Genomic DNA, 25,743 nt, shown 5'->3' with positions numbered 1-25,743 from the left:
ACAGATCAGTTTAGTAATGCACATACAGAAGTTCCAAAGATGCTTGCAATTGTTTCATTTATTCATTTACTATAACCTTTGAAAATATTACATTTTTCGCTTCAGTTTATTTTCACTGCTTTAAGTTATGCCACTTTATTATTGCTAAGAAATATCACACCTCAGTCATTTTCAGAGGATTAGGATGATGATGACAACTCATGATGAACTTGATGATGCAAAATTCTATAATATTCTAGAATAGAATATCATAGAATAGAATATTATCTCTTCTGCTGTTTCATTCTTCATGCAGCTGTACTGACCTTACTTTCCTTACCTGCCACCTAGCTGTATCTACAAATACCCTTATGTTGATCATTCCCTTTATTTAAGGTATTTCTTCAGCATTCTTCTGCATTTCTGGTGTTCAAGACCAAATGTATTCACGTAGATATTACCACATCTAATTATACAGGAATGAATATCACGTCATTGTTGCAGCCAGATAAATCCAGTCTTTTCTTATCACATGTCAAAGTTCAGGTCTTATATGGACACTAAGCTCTATGTTGTATTATAAATTTTTCTTCACTAGAAATATTTTTGCTGACTTGCATTTTCCCAGATTAGCTCCACCACTTCTATACTACCAACAAATTGATAAATTTCCTAGATCTCAGTGTATAACTCCCTAGTTGTTTGCCAGTCAAAGTATGTAATTTTCTTACTGTTTCAGTATGAAAACTACTGCCCTGAACATTACTAATTTCACTGAGTACACAGTAATAAATAAACTTTCATCAACATTGTAGATTTATAGATTGCGTCAGCTTGTAGATAGCGCCAATAAATATGAACCACATGAGATTTCTAGTTTGTAAATTATTTCTCTCTCTCTTGTTTCTGCTTTTTGTAATACTTGGAGAAGTATGTGATGGTGTCCTGTACTGTTAACACACTGACAATCAGCAATGCAATTACAGGTCTTACATTCAAATTAGCACAATGAAAACATCTAGATTGTAAAATATGTGGTCTCGCTGTCCAGCTCACTGTCTCCCACTGCAACTAATTTCCCCCCCCCAGAAATGGGGGGAAGCGTGTGGAGCTGGGGGAAGGGGTTGGAAAGGTCAGCGCTAAACGAACAAATGATTTCAAATAATACCAAAAAATTCATTAAAAAAAAACAAGCCAACAACAACAAAACCAACACACAAACCCCAAAGCTTTTTTCTGCTACCTGTCTGAATCCCTTTTGAGTAAGCAGGAAGGAGCTAACTGGCTGGAGTGCAGCCACCAAGACCCTGAGCCCCTGTAAAGTCTATTCCCACCAATAAAGGTTTCTAAGGAGATGTTTGTTCCACTTTTGACAGAGTCATTTTATTTTAGCAGAAACCCCTAGTAACCTGAAAAAGTTGTATTTAATCTGGATGAAGGCATATTTTAATGATGTGGGGGTATTTTCTTTTCGGGTAGCAGCCATATAAGTGTCTTGCTATGGAGATTTTTGTACAGTAAAGTTGTTTCAATCACTTGAGAAACCTCAAGATTTATTTATTAAAGGATATCTATCTTTCATCTTCACTGAATTTCACTCTGCTTCAGTATGATAATTGGGTGCCGACTTTTCTGTTGTATTTTTTGGTTGAAATGCAGCTTGCCTCCTGGATTAGATAGCAGCTACTGATACCAGAGCACCTTCTCCTGCTTCATCAGGTGCACTTCACTACTGAGGCACACCGTTAGGAGAGACAAAGTGCTGCACTGAGCCCAATCAAATAAACTCTGCAGCAACTATTGCCTTAGACCCCAGGAAATGGCAATGAGCCTGGCAGAGAGGTGGCCCAGAAAGGCTGTGACACCTCTACTGCAGAGAGGGATGCTCTCCAGAGGGGACTCTGCTGTGCAGCCCTGGGGTCTGGTGTGCATGGGGGGCCAACGGGACTGACTGCTCACAGAGGGTCTGTCTGGCCCCTGAATCTTCTGCTACCTTTTCTTCTGTTTTCTGCCGTGGTGCATCCATATCTGAGAAGGTAAAATGATCTTAAAACTGTTTTCCCAGGGTTAGACTTTGATTGCCTGAAGAATAAAACTGGGCCTCTCTTTCTGTGTAGGTTAGATTTCTACAAACCACTAATACTAGTTCAGCAAGCAGTAGAAGTAACTAAAAATCCAAATCTCGATCTTTTTCTTTACCTCTCCTCCCCTCCTCATTCCCCCCACTGCAAAAAAAAAATATTCAGACAGTTCTGTTTCTACTTTCCAGATGTGAACAACTGGATTAAATTCTATGGAGAGCTTTTAAAAAATCATAACAAGTCAATGGGTCACGGTCTTCACAGCATAAAGGAAAAAAATGCTAAAGCCTCATTTCTGAGACCAAGCAACATGGCCGCAGCAGCTGCAAGGTCACAGGGATTGAAACAGAACCATGAAAAAGAAACCACAGCCACAAGAGCGACAGCAGAAATGACTCGTAATTTTTTTCCATCATAGCGACTGGAGAACTGCATTCCTTTCTGTAAGCAAAGCTGGCTCGATTGCTATACCACCGAAACTGTTTCCCCGGTTTGGGAATGAAAAGGCTTTCCCACCTCTGTGAAAAGTTTTTGTTATTTGAATCAAGATCATAGAGGAGATTCAACAGAGCAAAGAATGCTCTTTGAAACCTGTAAAGATTATTTATTGTGACAGCTATTCATTTTGAAAATAAAAGTGCCTTGGATGAAAGAACCACATAGCCAACACTGGAGATGTTACCCAGAAATATCAAAACCTGTTTTCCCTCACCAGCTTGGATTCTTTCTGCCAGTTCTGCAAAAGGTAGCGAGATGAAAAGAGGCGACTCAAGCCTATACACTCAGCAGGAAAAGTCTGATCTTTCTCCCCCCACCTCTTTTCAAGAGGCTAAATAAAGCTAAGGCATGAGCAGCAGTCTTAAGGTCCAGAGTAAAGCTGCATGAACACCACAAAAAGCTTTGTGAAAAGGTATTTGAAGCAGAAGCATGCGCTCACTTAGCATTTATGACTTCGGCTTTCTGTAAACAGTCTTAATAATAAAATTGCTGATTTTGCCAATACAGACCTTTGAAAAATATTAGATCTCTTTACCTGACTAACTAAAATAATGCTATGTATTTTGGGTAAACTATCACATATGATCAAGTCTAAATGCAATTTTTTTCAAGTAAAAATTAGTTGATTTACTAAAATCTACGTAGCAACATGTTCAATTGTTCTGCTTTTAATACAGTCTCTGGGGCTTAAGAACAAGGAAGAAATTTCCTAAATCCTTTTAGTGTACTGGACTGAATAAAGGTAAGAAATGCAGAAAGCATCATTAAGTAACTGGTTCTTTTTAAAATTATTTTGTTCCTTAAGGAACTTTTTTAAAATTCATATGAAAACATAAAGGTATACAAAGGTACCAAAAGTGGTATTTTCTAATAAGATACTAAATTCAATTGGAAGAACAAATCGCACTGGCTTAGAGTAGCATTTTGCTGTATATAAACTTGCATTCAATGCACAAAGAAACAAAGGTTTCTTCAATGTACAAGTATACTTGCTGTTTCTGTAGTGAAATTCTGTAATTACATACACCTAATATGTTTATTATTACTAGCATTAAGACTTTAATGTAAAAAATTTACACTTCCCATCAATAATTAATCCTGTTGAGAAGCTATATATAATAGCAACACTATTTCATTCTAAGTGCTTAAATTTTTTAAGGCAGCTGCAGGGAGAAATAACTGTAATCGCTTTAACTTATTCTTTCGATGAAGCTTTTCCTTCAGAGGTTCGCTGCGTGAAGTGCCTTAGCGCTTTGCCACCTCTGGCCTGTCCACCCCACAAGTGCAGGGGTGGCCATGATGGCTCTGTACAAACTCAGCACTGGTGAGTGTGGTGAGAGAGACAGGTACAGGTTGTACGTGAGCAAGTAGATCCTGAGAGCAGCATCACCACACTTCGGGAAAAGGGCGAGGGAAAAGCCCATCCCACCACACTAAGGGATGGGCTAGGCCAGCACGGTGCAACTGAGGGAAACTTGCGCTGAACCCAGAAGACCTGGGTGGATAAACTGAGTCCAAGACCTTGCTAGGCTTTTTATCACTGTGTGAGACTTTCTTTCTGCTTTTAGCTATATGTCTTTTTAAATACCAGCACAGTGGTGGAAAGCAGGCAAAACTCTCTGGCTTTTACTAACCCAGAGGGTGGTCATTGGGCATCAGTACCCGTTTGAGGAAACAGTTCTTCTCTGTTCAAGGTAGCAAGTAGGAGCTTTACTGTGTAAATTTTATCCTTGGTGATTGATTGTGCATTTAAAATGCTGAAGGCTTTCTTATTCTTTCTCTAGGAGACAGAAATCATCTACTGAGCTTTTAAATTCTTAAATTGTAATTCAAGTTTTAAGCTAGTTACCCACATCTCAGGCCAGATCTGTACATGGGCCACAATTCACTGCCAGACTCCCTAGTATTTTATGTCTCTGTCATGATCTAAGGATTCATTATCACATTTTAAAAACTGCATTTCTAAAATACAGTATACCTAGTCATTCTGCTATATGTTTAACCCCATTAGCATGCTCATTGCTCAGAAATCTGTGATCATGTAAAACTGGCAACAGCTGGTTTACAGAAAATCAATACCAATGCTACTGAATGAAGATGATTCACTGTCCACAACAGTTTTATTTTCAGAAGTGTTTGATTCTTGATTAACATGTTCTCACTATGCATCATTCGTGCTTAAATATTAACATGTTCAAAGTTCTCCAGGATACAAGGTCAGGAAAAGTGGCATGAGGCAATGTGATATGCTTGCTGACCCTCAAGCAAGTGATGGAAATGAAGCGATGCCTAAGATTTATTCATATTTTCATGGTAACAAATGAGAACTGCATGTATTAGCTGGCAGGTGATTTAAGTGGAGACAGATAGCTATGGGGCAAAGTGGAGCATCCTACTGCAAAGGGTTGCATAAAGCTCTTCCAGCATAAGAGTTCAGTTTTTAATCTTCTCTGGCTAAATCTGGCTTATTTTTTAAAAACTCAGCCAAGCAACATGATAATGAGATGCGAAAGGAACCCCTTTTTAATTGTAAGAGTTGTACAGTGTTACATTTCTTGGATTTACTCCTCAACTAAGAAGGGAACCTAAGTATAATCCAATGGCATCAATGCAAGAGCAACAATTTCAGTGCTGAGCCCATCATTCACTGAAACTGGAGGCAAAAGACACTTAATTCTTTAATTCTTAATGGAAATCAAACTGAGATTTAGGGAAATATATCCCCCATGCAGAGTCAGTCCCAAATAATATCAAGAGCATGAGAAAAAAATAATACTTTACTGGCAGAAAGCTTGCTTGTAACTCAAAAAATCACTACCTGCAGAACATTGTTTAAAGATTTCTGAACAATCAGTTTTGATTTAAAACTATGCTTAAATGTCAATTACCTGTGAGATACATAGTGTTTCACACTCGGGCAAGAATTTAAAGTCTTAAAATTTTACAGAATTCAATCTGTAAAAGGAATATCTATAGTTTTGTGTAAAGGTAACAGCCAGTCTTCCATCATCACTTTTGTCATCCTTCAACTTTAGTAGGGTGTATTCTGAGAAGGATACAACCATGCAGAAAATGATACTGGCCTGCCATTGTGATTTACTTTCTAAATTTGTGAATTATCTTCTAAAGACTGTATTTTCAGGAGTACCTTTACAACTAATGTATCACCTGGGATTTAATTCAGGTGTAGCACTAGCAAGCAAATACCACAGGCATCAGTTCAAGTATAAGTTTAGGGTCAAATTTCAATTTGATGCAGACACTAATCTTTAAATCAACCTCATGCAAAGCCACTGGGAGAGCAGGAGAAGGTTTATTAGTTCACTGCAAGAAATCAGTATTACTCTGGCATTGTTTCCATGCTAATACCTTGTTTCACTAACCGGCATGCTCTTGAACCACATGCTACAAAGCTTTTCTTTACAATTATGCTTTTCCCTTTTTGCATTAACTTTTCACCTGCTTTCTCCATATGACAGCAGTAGAGTTAAGCAAAAATGTTCTTTCATTTTAGTATTTTTATTAAGAGAATGGAAAAATGTCATATGGGACTGTGAACATTTGTGGTTAGGCTCTGGCAGATGTTTTAAGATCTTAGACTGAAGAACTTATAGCAAGGTCATTAAAGGAACTAACAATTTTAAAGCAACTTGCTTCCATAGGTTTGATGCAGGAAAACTTTTATGACAATGTTAGAAAGTTAGCCTTTCTGGGCTCTCTTCATCTTCAGCAGAAAGTTCTGACTACAGATCAATGAAGATCAAACTTATATTAAGCCGACCAGCAGCAAGGTGTAGTTTGAACCAGTGGCACAAAGAGAGGCTACTCTTATTTGCAGCTCTATGAGGAGTCAACTGGAATCTTTCTTTTGACTCTTGATTGCTCTGACAGTTAAAGGCTACTTATCACTTTCTTGACAAAACTCTTCAAGACTAAGAATACATTAAACCTTTAGCAAGTGCTTAGCATCCATAAATTCACCAGCTGAAATAATATTGAGCAAGTATTTGGTGACCATTTAATTTTCTTTCCTATATAAATAATTATTTTTACAGACTTTCTTACAACTCAAAACATACATATCAGTGTCTTGAGGTACTGCAGTCTGAATTAGAGTTCTCTAACTAATAGTGTTGCTATTCAGTGCTTAAGCTGAAGTTGTGGTTCATCAAAGGCTAACCTCTAATGACAAGATCCTCAAGTTGAGTACGGACTAGATGGTAAGAATCAAACTTCAGATTTATTTCAAGAGCATTAATCTCAGATACGTCTTTCCTCATAAGGTGACACACCAGTTTGTTATAGAGGAGGAGACTTGATTGTACCCATCTTAAACAAAAAACTTCTTTCCTGAAAAAAAATGGTGTCTAATAGCTACTGTTAAAGGCAAGCACATGCCTTAAAGCAATGCCAAAAATGTCAGAAAAATTTTGAGTTTCCACTAGAGTTAATTCGCTTTAAAAGAAATTGCTGTCATGATTGCCTTGAATTTAGAGTTATACACTAACAACATAACTACCACCAGTAGACTCATGAATGTCAAGTGGAATGAAAAGATCTTTTAATAAGAGTATTTTGGATAAGTCCTTTTCCTCAGTCAGAGTCACTCTCCTCACTTAGCTTTCCAGCAAGAGCAAAATGTCCTTCTTGCTTTAACCTTGGGCTATTTTCCCTGTACTCAACAGACAGCTGGATTGCAGTGATGAAGAAAGGGAAGGAAAGGATCTATTGGCAACAACTATAATTTATCAAAACAGTGAGAACTCCCTTTGGGTGAAATGGAAGGTAGCCATCAGCACCAAGCTAAACTGCCAGATCTGCAACTTCACTTTAGCACCAAGTACAGAGGAGATGGTTTGTGCTTCCTATCAACAGTTAAGCAGAAGAAAAGGAGGAAAAATGGCAAGCATATCTCTTAGCAAACACAATATGATCGCAGTCCTACAAAGTGTCTGGGTGGAAAGCTGAAACTGAGAGAATTTGACATGAGTAAGAAAATTCAGACACTGCTTCTGTTCCAGCTTTTCCAGCTCTTCAGTTATATTTCCTTTCCTTTTCATTACTTTTCATTCATTGCCAGTTTTTGGTTGCTAGTCAAAAGTAGTTTCTTTTTTTTTTTTTAACAAAATAATAAGAAAAAAGGTTGAGCAGAAATTTTCCCAAGTATTTCAACAAATTATACAGAGCTCTAGTCATTTACAGGCTGATGGTCAAGTAGGTATAACTAGTCTTCCCTCAGACGTCCATCCTTTCATTTCCATGCATCCTTGCTGTAAACTACCAATCCAAGTAAATAATAAATGAATGCACTTGCCATCAGGAAGAATAAATGGAATTATCTTGAACTATGGAAACTGCAGAATGGATAAGTAAAAAGCAACACAATGTAAATATTTTGTGTCCTTAATTTTGTCATCTATAACAAGATGGTAAGCTTTGGAAACTTTAAAAAGATGGAAGGAATGAGAAGTGTTGTGGGAACTATGATATATTTTGCTATTGAGAAGCAGCTAGCTTACTGAAGTAAATTTACGTTCTTCAGGAGAAAGTATACAGATACACTTGGTAGAAACAGAATTCTTCATAAATCCAAAGAATGGACAAAATTTAGATCCAAACCTGAAAATCTCAAATATGGTAATTTTAAACTTAATTCATGACAGAGTTAGAACCTTCTGTTCTTTGGACCTCTGTGCATCTCAGCTAGCACCCTTCTGCCCCTAACACTTGGATAATTACAGCTTGCTCATTGGAGGAATCACCCTTTCTGCATGTGAAGAGGACTGGGCATCTTGGGAAACCTGCTCTGTGTTCACTTTTTTTAGGGTCACTGCTCTACAAACAATAAACTCCAACTGCAACACAGACACAGAACCAGAGCTCTAGACCAATGTGTTGATTCTATTTACATGATAATAATATATATCCCTAGCAATGGGAATCATAGAAAAATACCTCTACATTTTCCATGTCTCTTTTTCTTCTACCCTTAGTATGAGCCAGCCCAGTCATTCGTTCCTCATTCAGTATTACTTCCAGAGTTGGGTTTCATAAGCAAGAAGGGCTTTTTTTTTTTTTTAAGCTAGATACATGCCAAATCAATCAAAAACTCTCAAGACTGTAGAGAGCTCCTTTTACCAAAATACCAAAGAGTCAAGGTTTTCGTATTTGACATTAGGAAAGTTAGTAAACCTTCTCTTGGTCTGAGATCTTACGTGTTCCAGTTACTTGCAATGTAGGAGGATGGCATATACTAGTAGATAATGTCATATAGGATAATATCTTTGAAATAAAATCAGCTGATATAAGGTATTCAGCATTTCTGTGCACGCTTGTGCAGCAAACCAGAATTTCCTAAAATGAAGACAAATGCAACTGGGATTTGCTACAGCTGGTCAATCTGATGGGGATACTTTTATGATGAGCATATGACAAACTTGTTTAGTGTGGCAATAAATCCAGGAATTAGTGGAGAACATTACCACCATGACATCAGGAAATATGTCATATCACAGCCACGAATAACATGCCCACAATCTGGAGTGGATGAATTTACCATTACAGTTCAGACTTCTTTTACAAAAACAAACCCCCCAAAACAAAAAAACGATATTCATCCCAGATAACTGAAAAGGGAAGGAATAATGTCTTCATCTCCCTGGCTATATCCCAATTTCACTGTGAAGTTCATGCAGTTTCCCATCCATTCTTGGTACTAAAACACCACCAATGCTTTTTATTTCTCCCACTCTCTCTCTTTCTTATTGCCCTTTTAACCTTGCTAATAGGGTGTAATTACCCAGGTGAATTCTAATCTTGTAAAACATAGCCATGGTGTGGTTGCAAACCAAAAGAAATACTAAATAAATGGAAATGAAACATTTGCCACCCACTAACTGATAAAGAATAATAGCTCTTTGCTTATGGTAGTCGATCTTCTGAGTAACAACCCCCACAAACAATCTTGTTAGGGGATTTCTGTTGGTTGTTTTTTGGTTGGGGTTTGTTGTTTTTTTATTATTTCCTGCTATTCTTTTGCTGTCCCAATCTGTATATCTAGCTCTTAAGAACAAATGGTAAAATCTGAGAGCAAAGAGCTTCCTGTAGAATGTCTTTTCTATGCCTATCCTTTATGCCAAGAGCATTTAAAAGCACAAAACAGAGCATCTACAAAAATCTTTTTCTTATTTAAAAAAATATATGGAATGATGTTAGCTGAAACTTGGCCAGAATAAACAATTGATCCTGTGACTGTTTATGTTTTCTGTTCATGATATGCAAACTAAATAAAAATTTGAAAATAATCCTTTTGTTGATACCATACAAATAATAAAACTCAGCTCCTATTTAAAAATTACCATACATTTTGGTGGGAAAAGTTTCTGATTCTTAACAAGGAACAATCCAGTTTTATATTTTTTATATAACTATCTGTTCTGGTTTTGGCTGGGATAGAGTTAATTTTCTTTCTAGTAGCTGGTATAGTGTTATGTCTTGGATTCAGTATGAGAAGAATGTTGATAACACACTGATGTTTTCAGTTGTTGCTAAGTAGTGTTTAGACTAAGTCAAAGATTTTTCAGCTTCTCATGCCCAGACAGCGAGAAGGCTGGAGGGGCACAAGAAGTTGGGAGGGGACACAGCCAGGGCACCTGACCCAAACTGCCCAAAGGGGTATTGCATACCATGTGACATCATGTCCAGTATATAAACTGGGGGGAGTTGGCCAGGGGGGTGGATCGCAGCTTGGGAACTAACTGGGCATCAGTTGGTGAGTGGTGAGCAACTGCATTGTGCATTGCTTGTTTTGTATATTCCAATTCTTTTTTTATTATTATTATTGTCATTTTATTATTGTTGTTATTATTATCATCATTATTTTCTTCCTTTCTGTTCTATTAAACTGTTCTTATCTCAACCCACAAGTTTTACTTTTTTCCTTCCGATTCTCTCGCCCACCCCACTGGGTGGGGGGGAAGTGAGTGAGCGGCTACGTGGTGCTTCGTAGCTGGCTGGGGTTAAACCACAATACTACCTGATGAGTTTCACTCTGAAAGATGTTCTGAAAAGTTAGACTTAAGGAATTTCCACCATCCTCCAGTGCAGACAGTGTTATTACCAAAAGCTGCAGGTGAATACCATTATGCACATTCAGATGGACTCACTATACAATCAGAAAAAAATATAAAAAGAGTAGGAAAAAAACCTGCACATTTAAAGATTTGTATACACACACAAAATCACTTATCAGTACTGATGGTTTTCAGCTATTTTCTAACTTCAGGATGCCGAGTTTGGGGGAAACACTCATTTCGGGAATAGGATGATAGAGTCACCCTCATATGAGATCTACAGTATCTCTGCCAGCCCCCAGACTTTTCAATGCAATTCTGTAGCTTGGCATCACAACATCAAAGCTTGACTTCACATGGGATCTCAGAAAGTATTTTGTAAGTACAGCATGTATCTCAACTTTTTATAGGCAGAAGTTTAGAGGAGAGAAGTTTAAAGTTATAAACAAGCAAACTCCAATTGTTTATGGCCTGCAGTCCTATGGATTTAATAATTTTTTAGAAACCATTTATGATTATCAGTTGACACAATCTCTTGATTTTTGACTGCTGTACAGATAGTTTCCTCCTAAATGGGAGAGGTCAGGCTGTCCTCAACTACAACTGCTACAGTTACCCCACAGACTTTACAACTTCTCATCTGGAAATCAGGCTGTCTTCATTTCTGGTAGACCTTAAAGCAGTGCCGCCCGCAGGCCTTATTCCCAGGTATGAAGCACTAGCAGAAATACCAGATTAAGTGCTACTCCATGACTGCTGTCCTGGTTTCAGCTGGGATAGAGTTAACTGTCTTCCTAGTAGCTGGTACAGTGCTGTGTTTTGAGTTCAGTATGTGAAGAATGTTGATAACACTGATGTTTTCAGTTGTTGCTCAGTAGTGTTTAGTCTAAAGTCAAGGATTTTTCAGCTTCTCATGCCCAGCCAGCGAGAAAGCTGGAGGGGCACAAGAAGTTGGCACAGGACACAGCCAGGGCACCTGACCCAAAGTGGCCAACGGGGTATTCCATACCATGTGACGTCCCATCTAGTATAGGAACGGGGAAGTGGGGGCAGGGATTCGCCGCTCGGGGACTGGCTGGGTGTCGGTCGGTGGGTGGTGAGCAATTGCACTGCACATCATTTGTACATTCCAATCTTTTCATTATTGCTGTTGTCATTTTATTAGTGTTATCATTATCATTATTAGTTTCTTCTTTTCTGTTCTATTAAACCGTTCTTATCTCAACCCACGGGTTTTGTTTCTTTTCCCGATTATCTCCCCCATCCCACTGGGTGGGGGGAGAGTGAGTGAGCGGCTGCGTGGTGTTTAGTTGCTGGCTGGGGTTAAACCACGACAACTGCCCACTTATTTCCACTGCTGTACAGTGGTTAACTGCAGTTAACTGCAACTCAGTTGTGCTAACCAGCCAGGTCTGAGACTGCACTATGAACCAGATGAGTAACCTGAAAACAGAATTTATTAAATAATGCCTATTAAATCCTGTTTATGTTTTTTCACCCTGAGGTGTTTCACTTCACAACTCTACAAATGATTGTGTTGACACTGCTGAAGAGGTAGCAACGAAGAGAGGGTTGGGGATCTTGATGAGGTAATAGGTATTGCCCAAACTAGTATTGCATCTAACACTTCTGATCAACAAAATGTGTGTGATTACCTCTCTGGAGAACACTGCAAGAAACTAGAACCAGTGTATACTGAGCTAGGCAAAAAATACAAGAATGAGAAAAATCTGGTCATAGCCAAGATAGAAGCTACTGCAGCCACTTCGCTAGCAAGTCGTTTTGATGTCAGTGGCTACCCAACCATCAAAATCCTGAAAAAAGGCCAACCTGTTGACTATGATGGTTCTCGGACGGAAGATGCAATTGTGGCCAAAGTCAAGGAGGTTTCAGACCCCAGTTGGACCCCTCCACCAGATGCTACGCTGGTATTGACCCAGGATAATTTTGACGACATTGTGAATGGTGCTGACATAATCCTGGTGGAGTTCTATGCCCCATGGTGTGGACACTGCAAAAGGCTTGCTCCAGAATATGAGAAGGCTGCCCAAGAGCTCAGCAAGCGCACACCTCCTATTCCCCTGGCTAAAGTCGATGCTACTGCTGAAACTGAGCTTGCAAAGAAGTTTGATGTTACTGGCTACCCAACTCTGAAAATATTCCGCAAGGGCAAACCTTATGACTACAATGGTCCACGGGAAAAATACGGTATTGTTGACTACATGATTGAACAGGCTGGTCCTCCATCCAAACAGATTCAGGCTACCAAGCAGGTACAGGAATTTCTGAGAGATGGGGATGATGTCATTATCATTGGTGTCTTTAGTGGAGAGAATGACAAAGCCTATCAGCTCTATCAGCACTCCCCCCCACCCAGTGGGATGGGGGAGAAAATCGGGAGAAGAAGCAAAACCCGTGGGTTGAGATAAGAACGGTTTAATAGAACAGAAAAGAAGAAACTAATAATGATAATGATAACACTAATAAAATGACAACAGCAATAATGAAAGGATTGGAATGTACAAATGATACGCAGTGCAATTGCTCACCACCCGCCGACCGACACCCAGCCAGTCCCCCGAGCGGCGAATCCCTGCCCCCCCACTTCCCCGTTTCTGTACTGGATGGGACGTCACATGGTATGGAATACACCGTTGGCCAGTTTGGGTCAGGTGCCCTGGCTGTGTCCTGTGCCAACTTCTTGTGCCCCTCCAGCTTTCTCACTGGCTGGGCATGAGAAGCTGAAAAATCCTTGACATTAGTCTAAACACTACTGAGCAACAACTGAAAACATCAGTGTTATCAACATTCTTCGCTCTGAACTCAAAACATAGCACTGTACCAGCTACTAGGAAGACAGTTAACTCTATCCCAGCTGAAACCAGGACAGTATCCACCCCTTATTCTATACCATTGACGTCATGCACAGTTCCCATACCTTTAGTTACATCCTGATCAATCATCACTTTTCCATCCCTTTAAGACATATGAGCAATGATATATATATATATATGTATACACACACAGAGATATCATTCCTTTAGTTCATGGGTCATGTTCATAAAATGTTCATTGAGTTCATTTAGTTTCCGACTCTGGGCTCCATCTGTCATACCAGTCTTTCTGGGCAGGAGGGATGGTGCAAAGTCCTCTCAGTCGGTAGAGCAGAATTGGGCTTCAGTGCAGTGTGACAAGCAGGTGACATTTGGCGCAGCAGGAGGATGGTGTGCACCGTTGGATTGTTGCATGCTGGAGTCAGTTCTGGTTCCATCACTACTGCGCTTTGCTCAGTTTTATCACAGTTCTTTTCTTGCTTGATCTAAGTGATTCTTACTATAGTACTATGGATATAGCACATAATTATAGTAAGGATAATATACAGTAGCAGGGTTATATAGCAACTAATATACAGTTTAATTCTGGCTGTTCTCACCTAAAATTAAATCCCCTTGAGGCACACATCGGACTTCCCCATCTTTTCGCATCACCCACCAAGTGCACCCAGGCCCTTGAGCAAAAGCAATCCCACGAATGGGTTTACCTTTGCCTGAGGCAGGAGTAACCCAGACTGTCTTCCCTAACATATTTTTTATGTGCACTACAGGGACTTTATCCCCTTCTACAGTATGTAAAAATTCCGACTGGGCAGGGCCACCCCGATTGGCAGATCCTCTGGTGTTGACTAACCAGGTGGCTTTTGCTAAATGTGTATCCCAATGTTTGAAAGTTCCACCCCCCATTGCTCTCAATGTAGTCTTTAACAGTCCATTGTATCGCTCAATTTTCCCAGAGGCTGGTGCATGATAGGGGATATGATACACCCACTCAATGCCATGCTCTTTGGCCCAGGTGTCTATGAGGTTGTTTCGGAAATGAGTCCCGTTGTCTGACTCAATTCGTTCTGGGGTGCCATGTCGCCACAAGACTTGCTTTTCTAGGCCCAGGATAGTGTTCCGGGCGGTGGCATGGGGCACAGAATATGTTTCCAGCCATCCAGTGGTTGCTTCCACCATCGTGAGCACATAGCGCTTGCCTTGGCGAGTTTGTGGGAGTGTGATATAGTCAATCTGCCAGGCTTCTCCATATTTATATTTCAGCCATCGCCCTCCATACCACAGGGGCTTTAACCGCTTGGCTTGCTTAATTGCAGCACATGTTTCACATTCATGGATAACCTGTGCAATAGTGTCCATGGTCAAGTCCACCCCTCGGTCACGAGCCCATCTATATGTTGCATCTCTTCCCTGATGGCCTGAAGCATCATGGGCCCACCGAGCCATAAATAGCTCACCCTTATGTTGCCAGTCCAGGTCCACCTGAGCCACTTCAATCTTGGCAGCCTGATCCACCTGTTGGTTGTTTTGATGTTCTTCAGTGGCCCGACTCTTGGGTATGTGAGCATCTACATGACGTACTTTTACAACCAGATTCTCTAGCCGGGATGCAATATCTTGCCACAGTGCGGCAGCCCAGATGGGTTTACCTCTGCGCTGCCAGTTGCTCTGCTTCCATTGCTGTAGCCAGCCCCACAGGGCATTTGCCACCATCCATGAGTCAGTATAGAGATAGAGCACTGGCCACTTTTCTCTTTCAGCAATATCTAATGCTAGCTGGATGGCTTTCACCTCTGCAAACTGACTCGATTCACCTTCTCCTTCAGCAGTTTCTGCAACTTGTCGTGTAGGACTCCATACGGCAGCTTTCCACCTCCGATGCTTTCCCACGATGCGACAGGATCCGTCAGTGAACAGGGCATATTGCCTCTCATTTTCTGGCAGTTTATTATACAATGGGGCCTCTTCAGCACGTGCCACCTCCTCCTCTGGCGACATTCCAAAATCTTTGCCTTCTGGCCAGTCCGTGATCACTTCCAAAATTCCTGGGCGACTGGGGTTTCCTATGCGAGCCCGTTGTGTGATCAGTGCAATCCACTTACTCCACGTGGCATCAGTCGCGTGATGTGTAGAGGAGACCCTCCCTTTGAACATCCAGCCCAGCACTGGCAGTCGGGGTGCTAAGAGGAGCTGTGTTTCAGTACCAACAACTTCTGAGGCAGCTTGAACTCCTTCATATGCTGCCAATATCTCCTTTTCAGTTGGAGTATAGCGAGCCTCGGATCCTCTGTATCCCCGACTCCAAAACCCCAGGGGTCGGCCTCGGGTCTCCCCAGGTGCTTTCTGCCAGAGGCTCCAGGTAGGGCCATTCTCCCCAGCTGCAGTATAGAGCACATTTTTAACATCTTGTCCTGTCCGGACTGGTCCAAGGGCTACTGCGTGAACAATCTCCCGTTTAATTTGTTCAAAGGCTTGTTGTTGCTCAGGGCCCCATTGAAAATCATTCTTCTTTCGGGTCACTTGATAGAGAGGGCTTACAATCAGACTGTAATTTGGAATATGCATTCTCCAAAACCCCACGACACCTAAGAAGGCCTGTGTTTCCTTTTTATTAGTTGGTGGAGACATAGCTGCTATTTTGTTAATCACATCCATTGGGATCTGACGACGCCCATCTTGCCATTTTATTCCTAAAAACTGGATCTCCCGTGCAGGTCCCTTGACCTTACCTTCTTTTATGGCAAAACCGGCTTTCAGAAGGATTTGGATTATTTTCTTCCCTTTCTCAAAGACTTCTTCTGCCGTGTTGCCCCATACGATGATGTCATCAATGTATTGCAGGTGTTCCGGAGCTTCACCTTTTTCCAGTGCAGTCTGGATTAGTCCATGGCAAATGGTGGGGCTGTGTTTCCACCCCTGGGGCAGTCGATTCCAAGTGTACTGGACACCCCTCCAAGTAAAGGCAAATTGTGGACGACACTCTGCTGCCAGAGGGATTGAGAAAAACGCATTAGCAATGTCAATTGTAGCATACCACTTGGCTGCCTTTGACTCTAGTTCGTATTGAAGTTCTAGCATATCTGGAACGGCAGCACTCAGCGGTGGCGTAACTTCATTCAGGCCGCGATAGTCAACTGTTAGTCTCCACTCCCCATTAGACTTTCGCACGGGCCATATGGGACTATTAAAAGGTGAGCGAGTTTTGCTGATCACTCCTTGGCTCTCCAGTTGGCGAATCAACTTGTGGATGGGAATCAGAGAGTCTCGGTTGGTGCGATATTGCCGCCGGTGCACCGTCGTGGTAGCAATTGGTACTTGTTGTTCTTCAACCCTCAGCAACCCCACAATCGAAGGGTCTTGAGAGAGACCAGGCAGGGTAGACAGCTGTTCCGTGCCCTCCGTCTCCAAGGCAGCTATACCAAAAGCCCATCGATACCCCTTTGGGTCCTTAAAATACCCTCTCCTGAGATAGTCTATGCCAAGGATGCACGGAGCCTCTGGACCAGTCACAATGGGGTGTTTCTGCCATTCATTCCCAGTTAGGCTTACTTCAGCTTCCAATACAGTTAACTCTTGGGATCCCCCTGTCACACCAGAAATAGAAATGGGTTCTGCCCCTTCATAACTTGATGGCATTAAAGTACACTGTGCGCCGGTGTCTACTAGAGCCTTATACTCCTGTGGGTCTAACGTGCCAGGCCATCGAATCCACACAGTCCAATAGACCCGGTTATCCCTTTCCTCCACCTGGCTGGAGGCAGGGCCCCTCTAATTCTGGTCAGAGTATCCAGTATTCACTTCTCGTAAAATTGGCTCAGAAGTCCCTTCAAGAGGATCAGAAATAAGATCAGCCCTTCTACTCTGTTTGGAAACCGGAGCGGCATTTTTCCTGGTAGAATCCCCTTTTGTGGTGTTTTTTCCTCGCAGCTCACGTACCCGTGCATTTAGGACCGAGGTAGGTTTTCCATCCCATTTCCTCATGTCCTCTCCATGATCACATAAGTAAAACCACAGGGCACCTCGCGGTGTGTACCTTCTATATTCTTTCTCTTGGGCAGAGGAGCGCTCACTCCTAATAGCTGAGACATTGGTCCTTACAGGTGGGCAACAGGACATCTCCTCTTTGAATTGCTGGAAATCCTCGGACAGCTTCTCCACAGCCGAAATGCAGGCTTGTAGGGAGGAGGAGAGATTCTCTTCGTATTGACGGAGTTGGCGAGCCACTTCATCCACTGTCGGTGCCTCTTCGTCTTTCCAGGTCATTATTGCCAGTGAGTTGGCATAGGACGATGGTGCGCTCCGTACAAACTTCCGCCACATGGGTCGTGTGCATTGGACTTCGTCTGGATCTTTGGGTAATTGTGGGTTGTCCGGATCATGATGAATTGTCTCTAGCACAGCTAATTCCCTCAGATATTGGATACCTTTTTCCATGGTTGTCCACTTGCTTGATTGACATATAACATCTTCCTTAAAGGGGTACCTTTCCTTCACACTTGACAGGAGTCGCCTCCAGAGGCTGATGGCTTGTGTCCCTTTTCCAATTGCCTTGTCAATGCCACCTTCCCTGGCAAGCGATCCCAGCTGCTTGGCTTCCCTACCTTCTAATTCCAAGCTATTAGCCCCATTGTCCCAGCATCGGAGGAGCCAGGTGATAATATGCTCACCTATACGGCGGCCAAAATCTTTTCGCATATCCCGCAGCTCACTCAAGGATAGGGACCGGGTTATTACCTCTGGTTCTGCCTCTTCCTCCTGTTCCCGTGATGACCCTGGTTCGCCTTCATCCTTCGCTAAGCGAACTGATTTTTTTTGTATATTTCTTTTTCTGTACGGGGGCAACTGATACTGGTGCAGGTTGGTCCACTGGTTCAGTTGCAGTACCGCTCGCCGGGTCTTGGATAACCGCAGTGTCTGTTGCCAAGGTTTGGGTAGCTGCTGTGCTCGTTGCCGAGGCTGGAGGGGCTGCAGTGCCTGTCGCTGAGGTTTGGATAGCCACAGTGCTCATCGTTTTGTTGTTAGGTCCAGAGACCTTCTCTTCCCCTTGAGGGTACTGAGTGGTGTCGAACAGGGCTCGATAGGCATGGGCCAGGCCCCAGCACGTTGCAGTAATTTGTATCTCTCTGGAGCTGCCGGGGTGACAGCATACCTTTTCCAAATATTTTACTAGTTCTTCTGGATTCTGCACTTGTTCAGGGGTGAATTTCCAAAACACTGGAGGTGCCCACTTTTCTAGGTACTTGCCCATACTACCCCACACACCCTGCCACTCATAATTATCCAGCCTTGGGGCAGATCTCTGGGTGATTTTCTTAAATAGTTGTTTAACCTTAAATGAGAGCTGAACCACATTCAGAAGCATGCTAATTCCTAGCAGTAGGGCTAGGACCGTGCTGGTCCCAACATCCCAAGAGTATTCAAATTTTTCAAAATTCTCAAACACCTTTGTAACTGGACTGAAGGAGAAAGGAGAGGGGAAGAAAGGTATCCCACCCATAGACTGGTTTTCCAAGGAGGAAAGGTAAATGGTATAATTATTAATAGTTTCCCACAGATGGCTTCCACAGTATAAAGGTGACAATGCTGGGTGCAAGTACCGGATTAATCCCACAGCCGACGACTTTATCATACCATAAACCAGTGTTATACAATACATCAAAGCGAAAACCTTAATCCACCTCCCACGGATGATAAGCAGCAGAAGAGGGACTACATACAGCAAGCGAGGTGATACATAACAGAACTTTAAAAACCAGAGCAACAACTCTAAGAACACATAAATCAACATAATGACCAGCAACTATTAGACCGATATAATGAATGCTTATAACAAATTTGTTTTAACAAGCTCTGGTCAGGTTTGTCGTTATCTCAACCCTTCGTGCCCCACGTTGGGCGCCAAAAAGGACTGTCGTGGTTTAACCCCAGCCAGCAACTAAACACCACGCAGCCGCTCACTCACTCCCCCCCACCCAGTGGGATGGGGGAGAAAATCGGGAGAAGAAGCAAAACCCGTGGGTTGAGATAAGAACGGTTTAATAGAACAGAAAAGAAGAAACTAATAATGATAATGATAACACTAATAAAATGACAACAGCAATAATGAAAGGATTGGAATGTACAAATGATACGCAGTGCAATTGCTCACCACCCGCCGACCGACACCCAGCCAGTCCCCCGAGCGGCGAATCCCTGCCCCCCCACTTCCCCGTTTCTGTACTGGATGGGACGTCACATGGTATGGAATACACCGTTGGCCAGTTTGGGTCAGGTGCCCTGGCTGTGTCCTGTGCCAACTTCTTGTGCCCCTCCAGCTTTCTCACTGGCTGGGCATGAGAAGCTGAAAAATCCTTGACATTAGTCTAAACACTACTGAGCAACAACTGAAAACATCAGTGTTATCAACATTCTTCGCTCTGAACTCAAAACATAGCACTGTACCAGCTACTAGGAAGACAGTTAACTCTATCCCAGCTGAAACCAGGACAATAGAGAAGTACTGGAATGGCAGAAGATGAAGTCAAATCTGTGAGGAGGAAGATATAAAGGCAAGGGCATTTGCAAAGAAAAAACAGGAGAGGAAGGAAGAACAAATGAGAGACACAAGATTAAATACTTTCTCCTTTTGTGGCAAGACCACATCCTTTAGTACACATGTGTATCATCCTAATACATAAGAAGTCATAATAGCATCAATAGATTTACAGATTTAAAGTGAGACACATGCTTAAGAACCCTCTTGAAATAAAGCCATAGTTAGCACCTATATTTAGAAAATGCAACATAATGCTACACTCCTTTTTCTTCCTAAACTACTTACTAAGGAAATTACACAGGCATTTTACATTAAATGTGTTTACTTCTTAAAGAATCAATGCTTGAAGCTACAATATAAAAATCACAGTTCCTGCTTTGAGGAGTACTTTTCTTAGAAAAAGCAGGAGACACAAAGTATGCACCAGTTTTTCTGTAGTAAGGGTAGATTCCTCCATTAGTCTATTATCTGTGCTGTAATGTATTATTAAACACTTAAAGGTATTGCTGATGGAATGTACTGCAATAATAGCATAGCTGGAAAAGAGTTCTACTTCTTTTTCAGGATAATTTATTCCATATTGGGCCAACTGGAAAGCTTTTCAACTGTCAGCACCATTAGCTCTTTTCTGTTGAGGCAAAAGCAAGAGTATTGGATGTGTATTGATTTGATGTTATTCTGAGACTGTACAAGATTTGGGAGTTGGAGAGAATTAGATATGTGGGTGTACCAGGAAAAAAAAAAAAAGAAAAAAAACCACCCCAAAAAAACCCAATACAGAAAACTTATCCAGGCTCTGAAAGCAATTTGATCTGGGATTTCTTATCAGCACTTCAACTTCATTCTTTATATTATTTATATATCTGGATGAAAAGCCCATTGCTGCTCAGAAAAAAAAAAAAAAAACAAAAACAAAAACACGAACACCAAATGAATGAGTACCTAATATCATTTATATTTTATTCATATTTATTTGATATGTGGTCGCTTGTATATTGAGGTCTTAGGTTTACATCACAGAGGTAATCAGTGTTACAATTTACTTGCAAAGAATATTCTTGAAGGCTTTCTCCAATATAGATTTTGGCCATGGTTGCTTCATACACATTATGATCCTGAACTGTTTAATTACTAATATGTCTAGGCTCAGTCAACAGCCTGTTGTGGGGTGCATGCGTTAATCTCATCTAGATGTATATATGAAGTATTTTTGACAGTCTATAGGAGACCAATTACAAGTCTTATAGGACAGAGGCACTTTGCACTGAAACATACACACTTTATAAAGAAATTATACTGTTAAATAATAACACTGTGAGGAGTTTACTCTTAACCTGAATTATTTTGTGGATCTATTTTATAACACATCCACACAAACAGCTGTAACCGTAACTGAGATGACAGCAAAGTGAAAGCCCTGTCTGAATGGTTCTGGTAACCAAAGCCTCTCACATCAGTGAAACATCTTTTTGGTTTGATCTGTCCCCAAGTAGATTGTAATGGTGGGGTTTCCTTTCACTTCGTTACCCATCAGAATGAAATTTTTAAATTATATTGTTTAGTATGTATGAACTGATAACATATTTTTATCCATATTTTATCTTACAGTGGATTACCATAATTACCAAGCAAGTAGTTAGCATCAAGATATTCCTCACCCAGGGTGGAGTGAGTCTACAAAGGTAAGTTTCCAAATACCTTGAGATGTTCCCTGCTCCCCAGAATATTCCTTCTCTGCCAGCATAGAAGCAGTACAGACCTGCTTGAGACCAGGTTTTTTCCAAGGCAGAAAATGGAGAAATATTACAGGAGAGACATATGCCTGATTCCTAAAATCTCAAGGGATTTTGCAGTAGACTAAATCCTTATTTAGAGAAATAATTCTGATTCATGCGACTATTGATACAGTGTCAGGAAAGACAAGTTATTATAATAAATATTCATCAATAGTTCTCTCACAGTTTTATCTTTAAAAAGGGACATCACTGTCATCACATGCTTTTATTTGATCACTAGTGCAGAATCTGGTCCATATTAGGAAGATAAAATTTTCTTATTGGCAGAGAAATGAGCTGTCAGGAAATTCTTAGCCCTATCATAAATGATATCTTGATTTGTTCATCTTTAAAGTGAAACAAGAAGTTCAGAGTTTTGTTAGATGAAAGACAGCATACTCAGCACTTTACATTGAGGACCTAGCATACAAGACAGACATTAAAAATTAAGCCTGAAATAGGAACGTGAATTTCACAAAAATATTCCTGGTACATTTTTCCCAAACATCAGGGATATCAGATTTTGAAAACCAGTCAAAACTAGATTGCTTTGTTTATTTAACTTTCAGGAGTGCTTACTAAATATATCCTATAGAGTTGAATTTACCTCTATACCTGCTTTCTTGAAGAGTCAGCTTTCTAAGTCACATTTAACTTTTCTGTCCATTTTACAGTAAATGGCCTTGACTGCTGCCATGCAAAACAATAAATTCATACATAGACTTTTAGATGAGCTTCAAAACTGTCAGACAATATTGTGCAGCTTTACCCAATTTAAGCATTTTGCTGGAACAGTCAGAAAGGAAAGCTCTGCATCTTTCATGCCACTTCCATGAGGGTTTGAGAGACATAAAGACCTCATAAGTGAGAAAGTCGTAGCTGGATAGTAACCATGCAGGGTGACATTCTTCTAACCTGATTGCCCATTAAACCTACGTATTCATTTATTTTACATATCTCAACCCCTATAGGCATGAGACGGGATGTGCGCCAAAGCCCACTGATCTCAATAGGTGCATGTCATTCACTGAAATGGTTTGGGACAAGACTCAGAATAAGCACCTATTCACTTTTTTACTGATGTTGCTTGCAGGTTCAAATGCAGAAAGCGATATTAGATTGCCAGTTTTGAAAAGATGGTCCTGTAGGACTATAGTTCTAATTTACTTTTTTCAAACAGGTATTTGTTAAGCACCTATTTTATACTGTAAGCTTACATTTCCACAATTAACAAACACAGACCTATGTGAGATTACAACCTCTACGATGTCATACATGCACATGGGACCTGAAACACAAATATAAGGATAATGGAGCATGGGTTTATTGACAAAGGGAGCTGAGTCATTGATATAAACAGTTTCACCATGGTTCCTACTTTTAATCTAAAGTTAATCTTAAAGCGCAACGAAAGAATGAGAGTGCATGTCATTGGACACCAATGGCTAGGAAACAGGACTATTCTTTGGGATAAACTTGCTGCAGAAAATAGTACTGGTTTAAATCCCACTAGAAATCTACAGCAATTTTTATTAATTACTAAATTTTAAATCTTACTGATAGTTCATCTCCATGTGATAAAATATGCATTGATAGTGTTATACTTTGGTATCACAATCTTAAACAGCATGCTCTAATAAACAAGATATTTTGAAAATATTATCCAGTTCTATTATTACTTCTAGTATGTAAACATGCTGAGGACTTTTTCATACATTGCCTCAGAATTTAAACTACAGTCAATCAATGGAATCCATTTTATACATTCAATAATGTGTGATTTGTGCCACTGGTATTTTGATAGAATTGCACTGGATCAGATACATCTCCCTCAATAAAAAAAGAACACTTAGATAAATCTGATTATAGAAACTATGTCAAGATCAGCCAGTGGCATTGCAAAAATCAGAAACCTGCGAGTACTTTGGTCTTCCAAATGGTTCTTCCCTAAAGCAAATGGACTTACACATATTTAATAAACTGTTTGTTTCATCACACTGCCAATAATAATGTATTCCCATGTACAGAAATAGGTTCTTACAAGTATGTTATAAAATGCTCCAACTTTTCATCCTAATCAAAGACGTATCAAAAAAAAAAAAAAGTGAAACAATGATTTATTAAAATATTGCTAAATTTTTAGATAAATCCCAATGAGGCGTTGGGTAGATATTTGGTAGAACTAAATACCAGTGAGAAATAGAAAGGAAACTCCCTATGAGTGGGAAACTGGATGGATGTCAGTATCGGTGCATGAGCTGGCAAGCTCTCTTGAACAACTGAACAAATTTCAGTAGTTCTCCTGGTAGTTCTGTAAACAATTAAACAACAATTAGCTACACATATCTGAAAAAAGAAAAGAATGTATTTTTCAAAGTTAAAGATCACATGGATGAGTTGATGGCTTTCTGACAGCGGATTACAAGCAACCAACAAAACTAATTTCTGGTATATGCTTAAAGGCAGTTTCATCATGTTTATTAATCTTGTAAACTTTAAAAAAAAAAAGCAAGAAATAATTTTGTACTTAGGGGGGGCATTTTTCTGACCACTTATGAGCAAATGAAGTCATTATGCAAATGCACAATCACATGTTTGGCGCAAGGAATTTACTAGAGTAGAAATACTCATTAGCTTATCATGTTGTGCAATTTGTTTTCTAATGTATGTTTCTGCTTATTATTAATAATAAACAAATCAAAAGTTAATAATAAATAAATAAAAAGTTCTGTTTTGTGAAAGTCTTGCAGCTGGCCCTTCATAAATCTAAAATGCCAATAGCTATCAAGTATTGCAGATACGCCTTAGTGAGAACATTCCAACTGTTTTGGTCATACTGTAATTTTTGTTTCAGAAATATGGTTTTAATAGGGTTTTACTAGGAAAAACTTTGAGTGGTAATGCTTGAATTTTAAACTCCAACTTCAAATTACAAAGCGAATGTGGGAAAATAGGTGGAATCTGTGCTGCTAAACACTCCCCATAAAGTTCACACCCTTGAGAATATTTCTAGTACCACAAAAATATTCTCACAAGCGAAATAATGTTTCTTTGTTCCATGTTAATCAAAAGCCTCCAAGAGAGTCCTTTTTATAGATGAAGGGGGGAAAAAGAAAATCTTTGAAAAACATCAGCCAGTCCATAAATCAAACGACACTGTGGCATTACGAGAGGAAGAATCACCCTAATTGCTAGCATATTACAGAAAAGGAGATAGAGGTCTTCTAAAGGTTGCATGGGCCCATCTTTAAATTTTCTTGTATCTTGTCAAACAAACTTCACATGTGCCTATTTTCAAAATGTGAAATTCAGCTCTTCAGAACACTCTCCCTGTCCAAAATCTCAGTGAGCAGCAGGACTGAAATATAAAGCTATCTTTTTGCTCTGGAATCTTTTCTTCTGATCATAAAATCTTAAAACATAAAGCTGGAAGGGAAATAAAAAGGTCATTCATTAAGCTCTCTACCTCCACCAAGCAGGATCAAACTGCATGTCAGCTATTCCTGACAGATATTTCTCTAATTTCTCCATTAAAGCCCTTAGTAATGAAACCCTTTTGCAAGAATCCATCCCAATACTTATTTAACCTTACGATCAGCCATCACATTTTGCTAAAATCTAACAGAAACCTTTCATGTTGCCATTAATTCATTGCTTCTTGCTTTATCCACAGCAGACAGCTTTAGCAGAAACATTTTACTTATTTGAAGACTTAACGTGCTTTCTTCTTGTCTCCTCTAGATTCAACAAAGGTTTATTCAGTCAGTCCTTTCCCAGTTTCATAGGTTCTGATCATTTTGGTTGCTCACCCAACGACCACCTCCAAAAGCCCGTCCCTCCAGAAAGAGTGGTGCCCCAAGGCTGACACCACAAACCAGCTCCAAGGCTCTCGCATCTCTGAGTGGAAGCTATTGCATACCCTGTCACACCGACAGCACTCCCCACTGACAGATTTTTGTATGACTTTAG

General features: G+C 40.4%; 1 protein-coding gene across 1 annotated transcript; it reads left to right on the top strand.

Annotated features, from left to right (window-relative positions):
* The first annotated feature begins 3,857 nt into the window (after positions 1–3,857).
* Positions 3,858–24,962, top strand: LOC128139070 (protein disulfide-isomerase A4-like). Its single transcript, XM_052781008.1, has 3 exons — positions 3,858–3,904; positions 12,183–13,006; positions 24,847–24,962. Exons 1-3 carry the CDS (start codon positions 3,858–3,860, stop codon positions 24,960–24,962), a joined length of 987 nt encoding a protein of 328 aa, XP_052636968.1.
* Positions 24,963–25,743: the final 781 nt, after the last annotated feature.

The sequence above is a fragment of the Harpia harpyja genome, chromosome 2 (genome assembly GCF_026419915.1).
Source record: "Harpia harpyja isolate bHarHar1 chromosome 2, bHarHar1 primary haplotype, whole genome shotgun sequence".
NCBI lineage: Eukaryota > Metazoa > Chordata > Aves > Accipitriformes > Accipitridae > Harpia > Harpia harpyja.
The sequence above is the reverse complement of the archived record's forward strand: the minus strand, read 5'-3'. Positions and strand labels throughout refer to the sequence as shown.

Excerpts from the sequence above, each read along its gene's own strand:
- LOC128139070 (XM_052781008.1), top strand. The coding sequence starts at position 3,858 with ATGGCTCTGTACAAACTCAGCACTGGTGAGTGTGGTGAGAGAGACAG. Across the intron at positions 3,905-12,182 it reads GAGTGTGGTGAGAGAGACAG|AGGTAGCAACGAAGAGAGGG; the intron begins GTACAGGTTGTA and ends ACACTGCTGAAG. Across the intron at positions 13,007-24,846 it reads TCAGCACTCCCCCCCACCCA|CCTCCAAGAGAGTCCTTTTT; the intron begins GTGGGATGGGGG and ends GTTAATCAAAAG.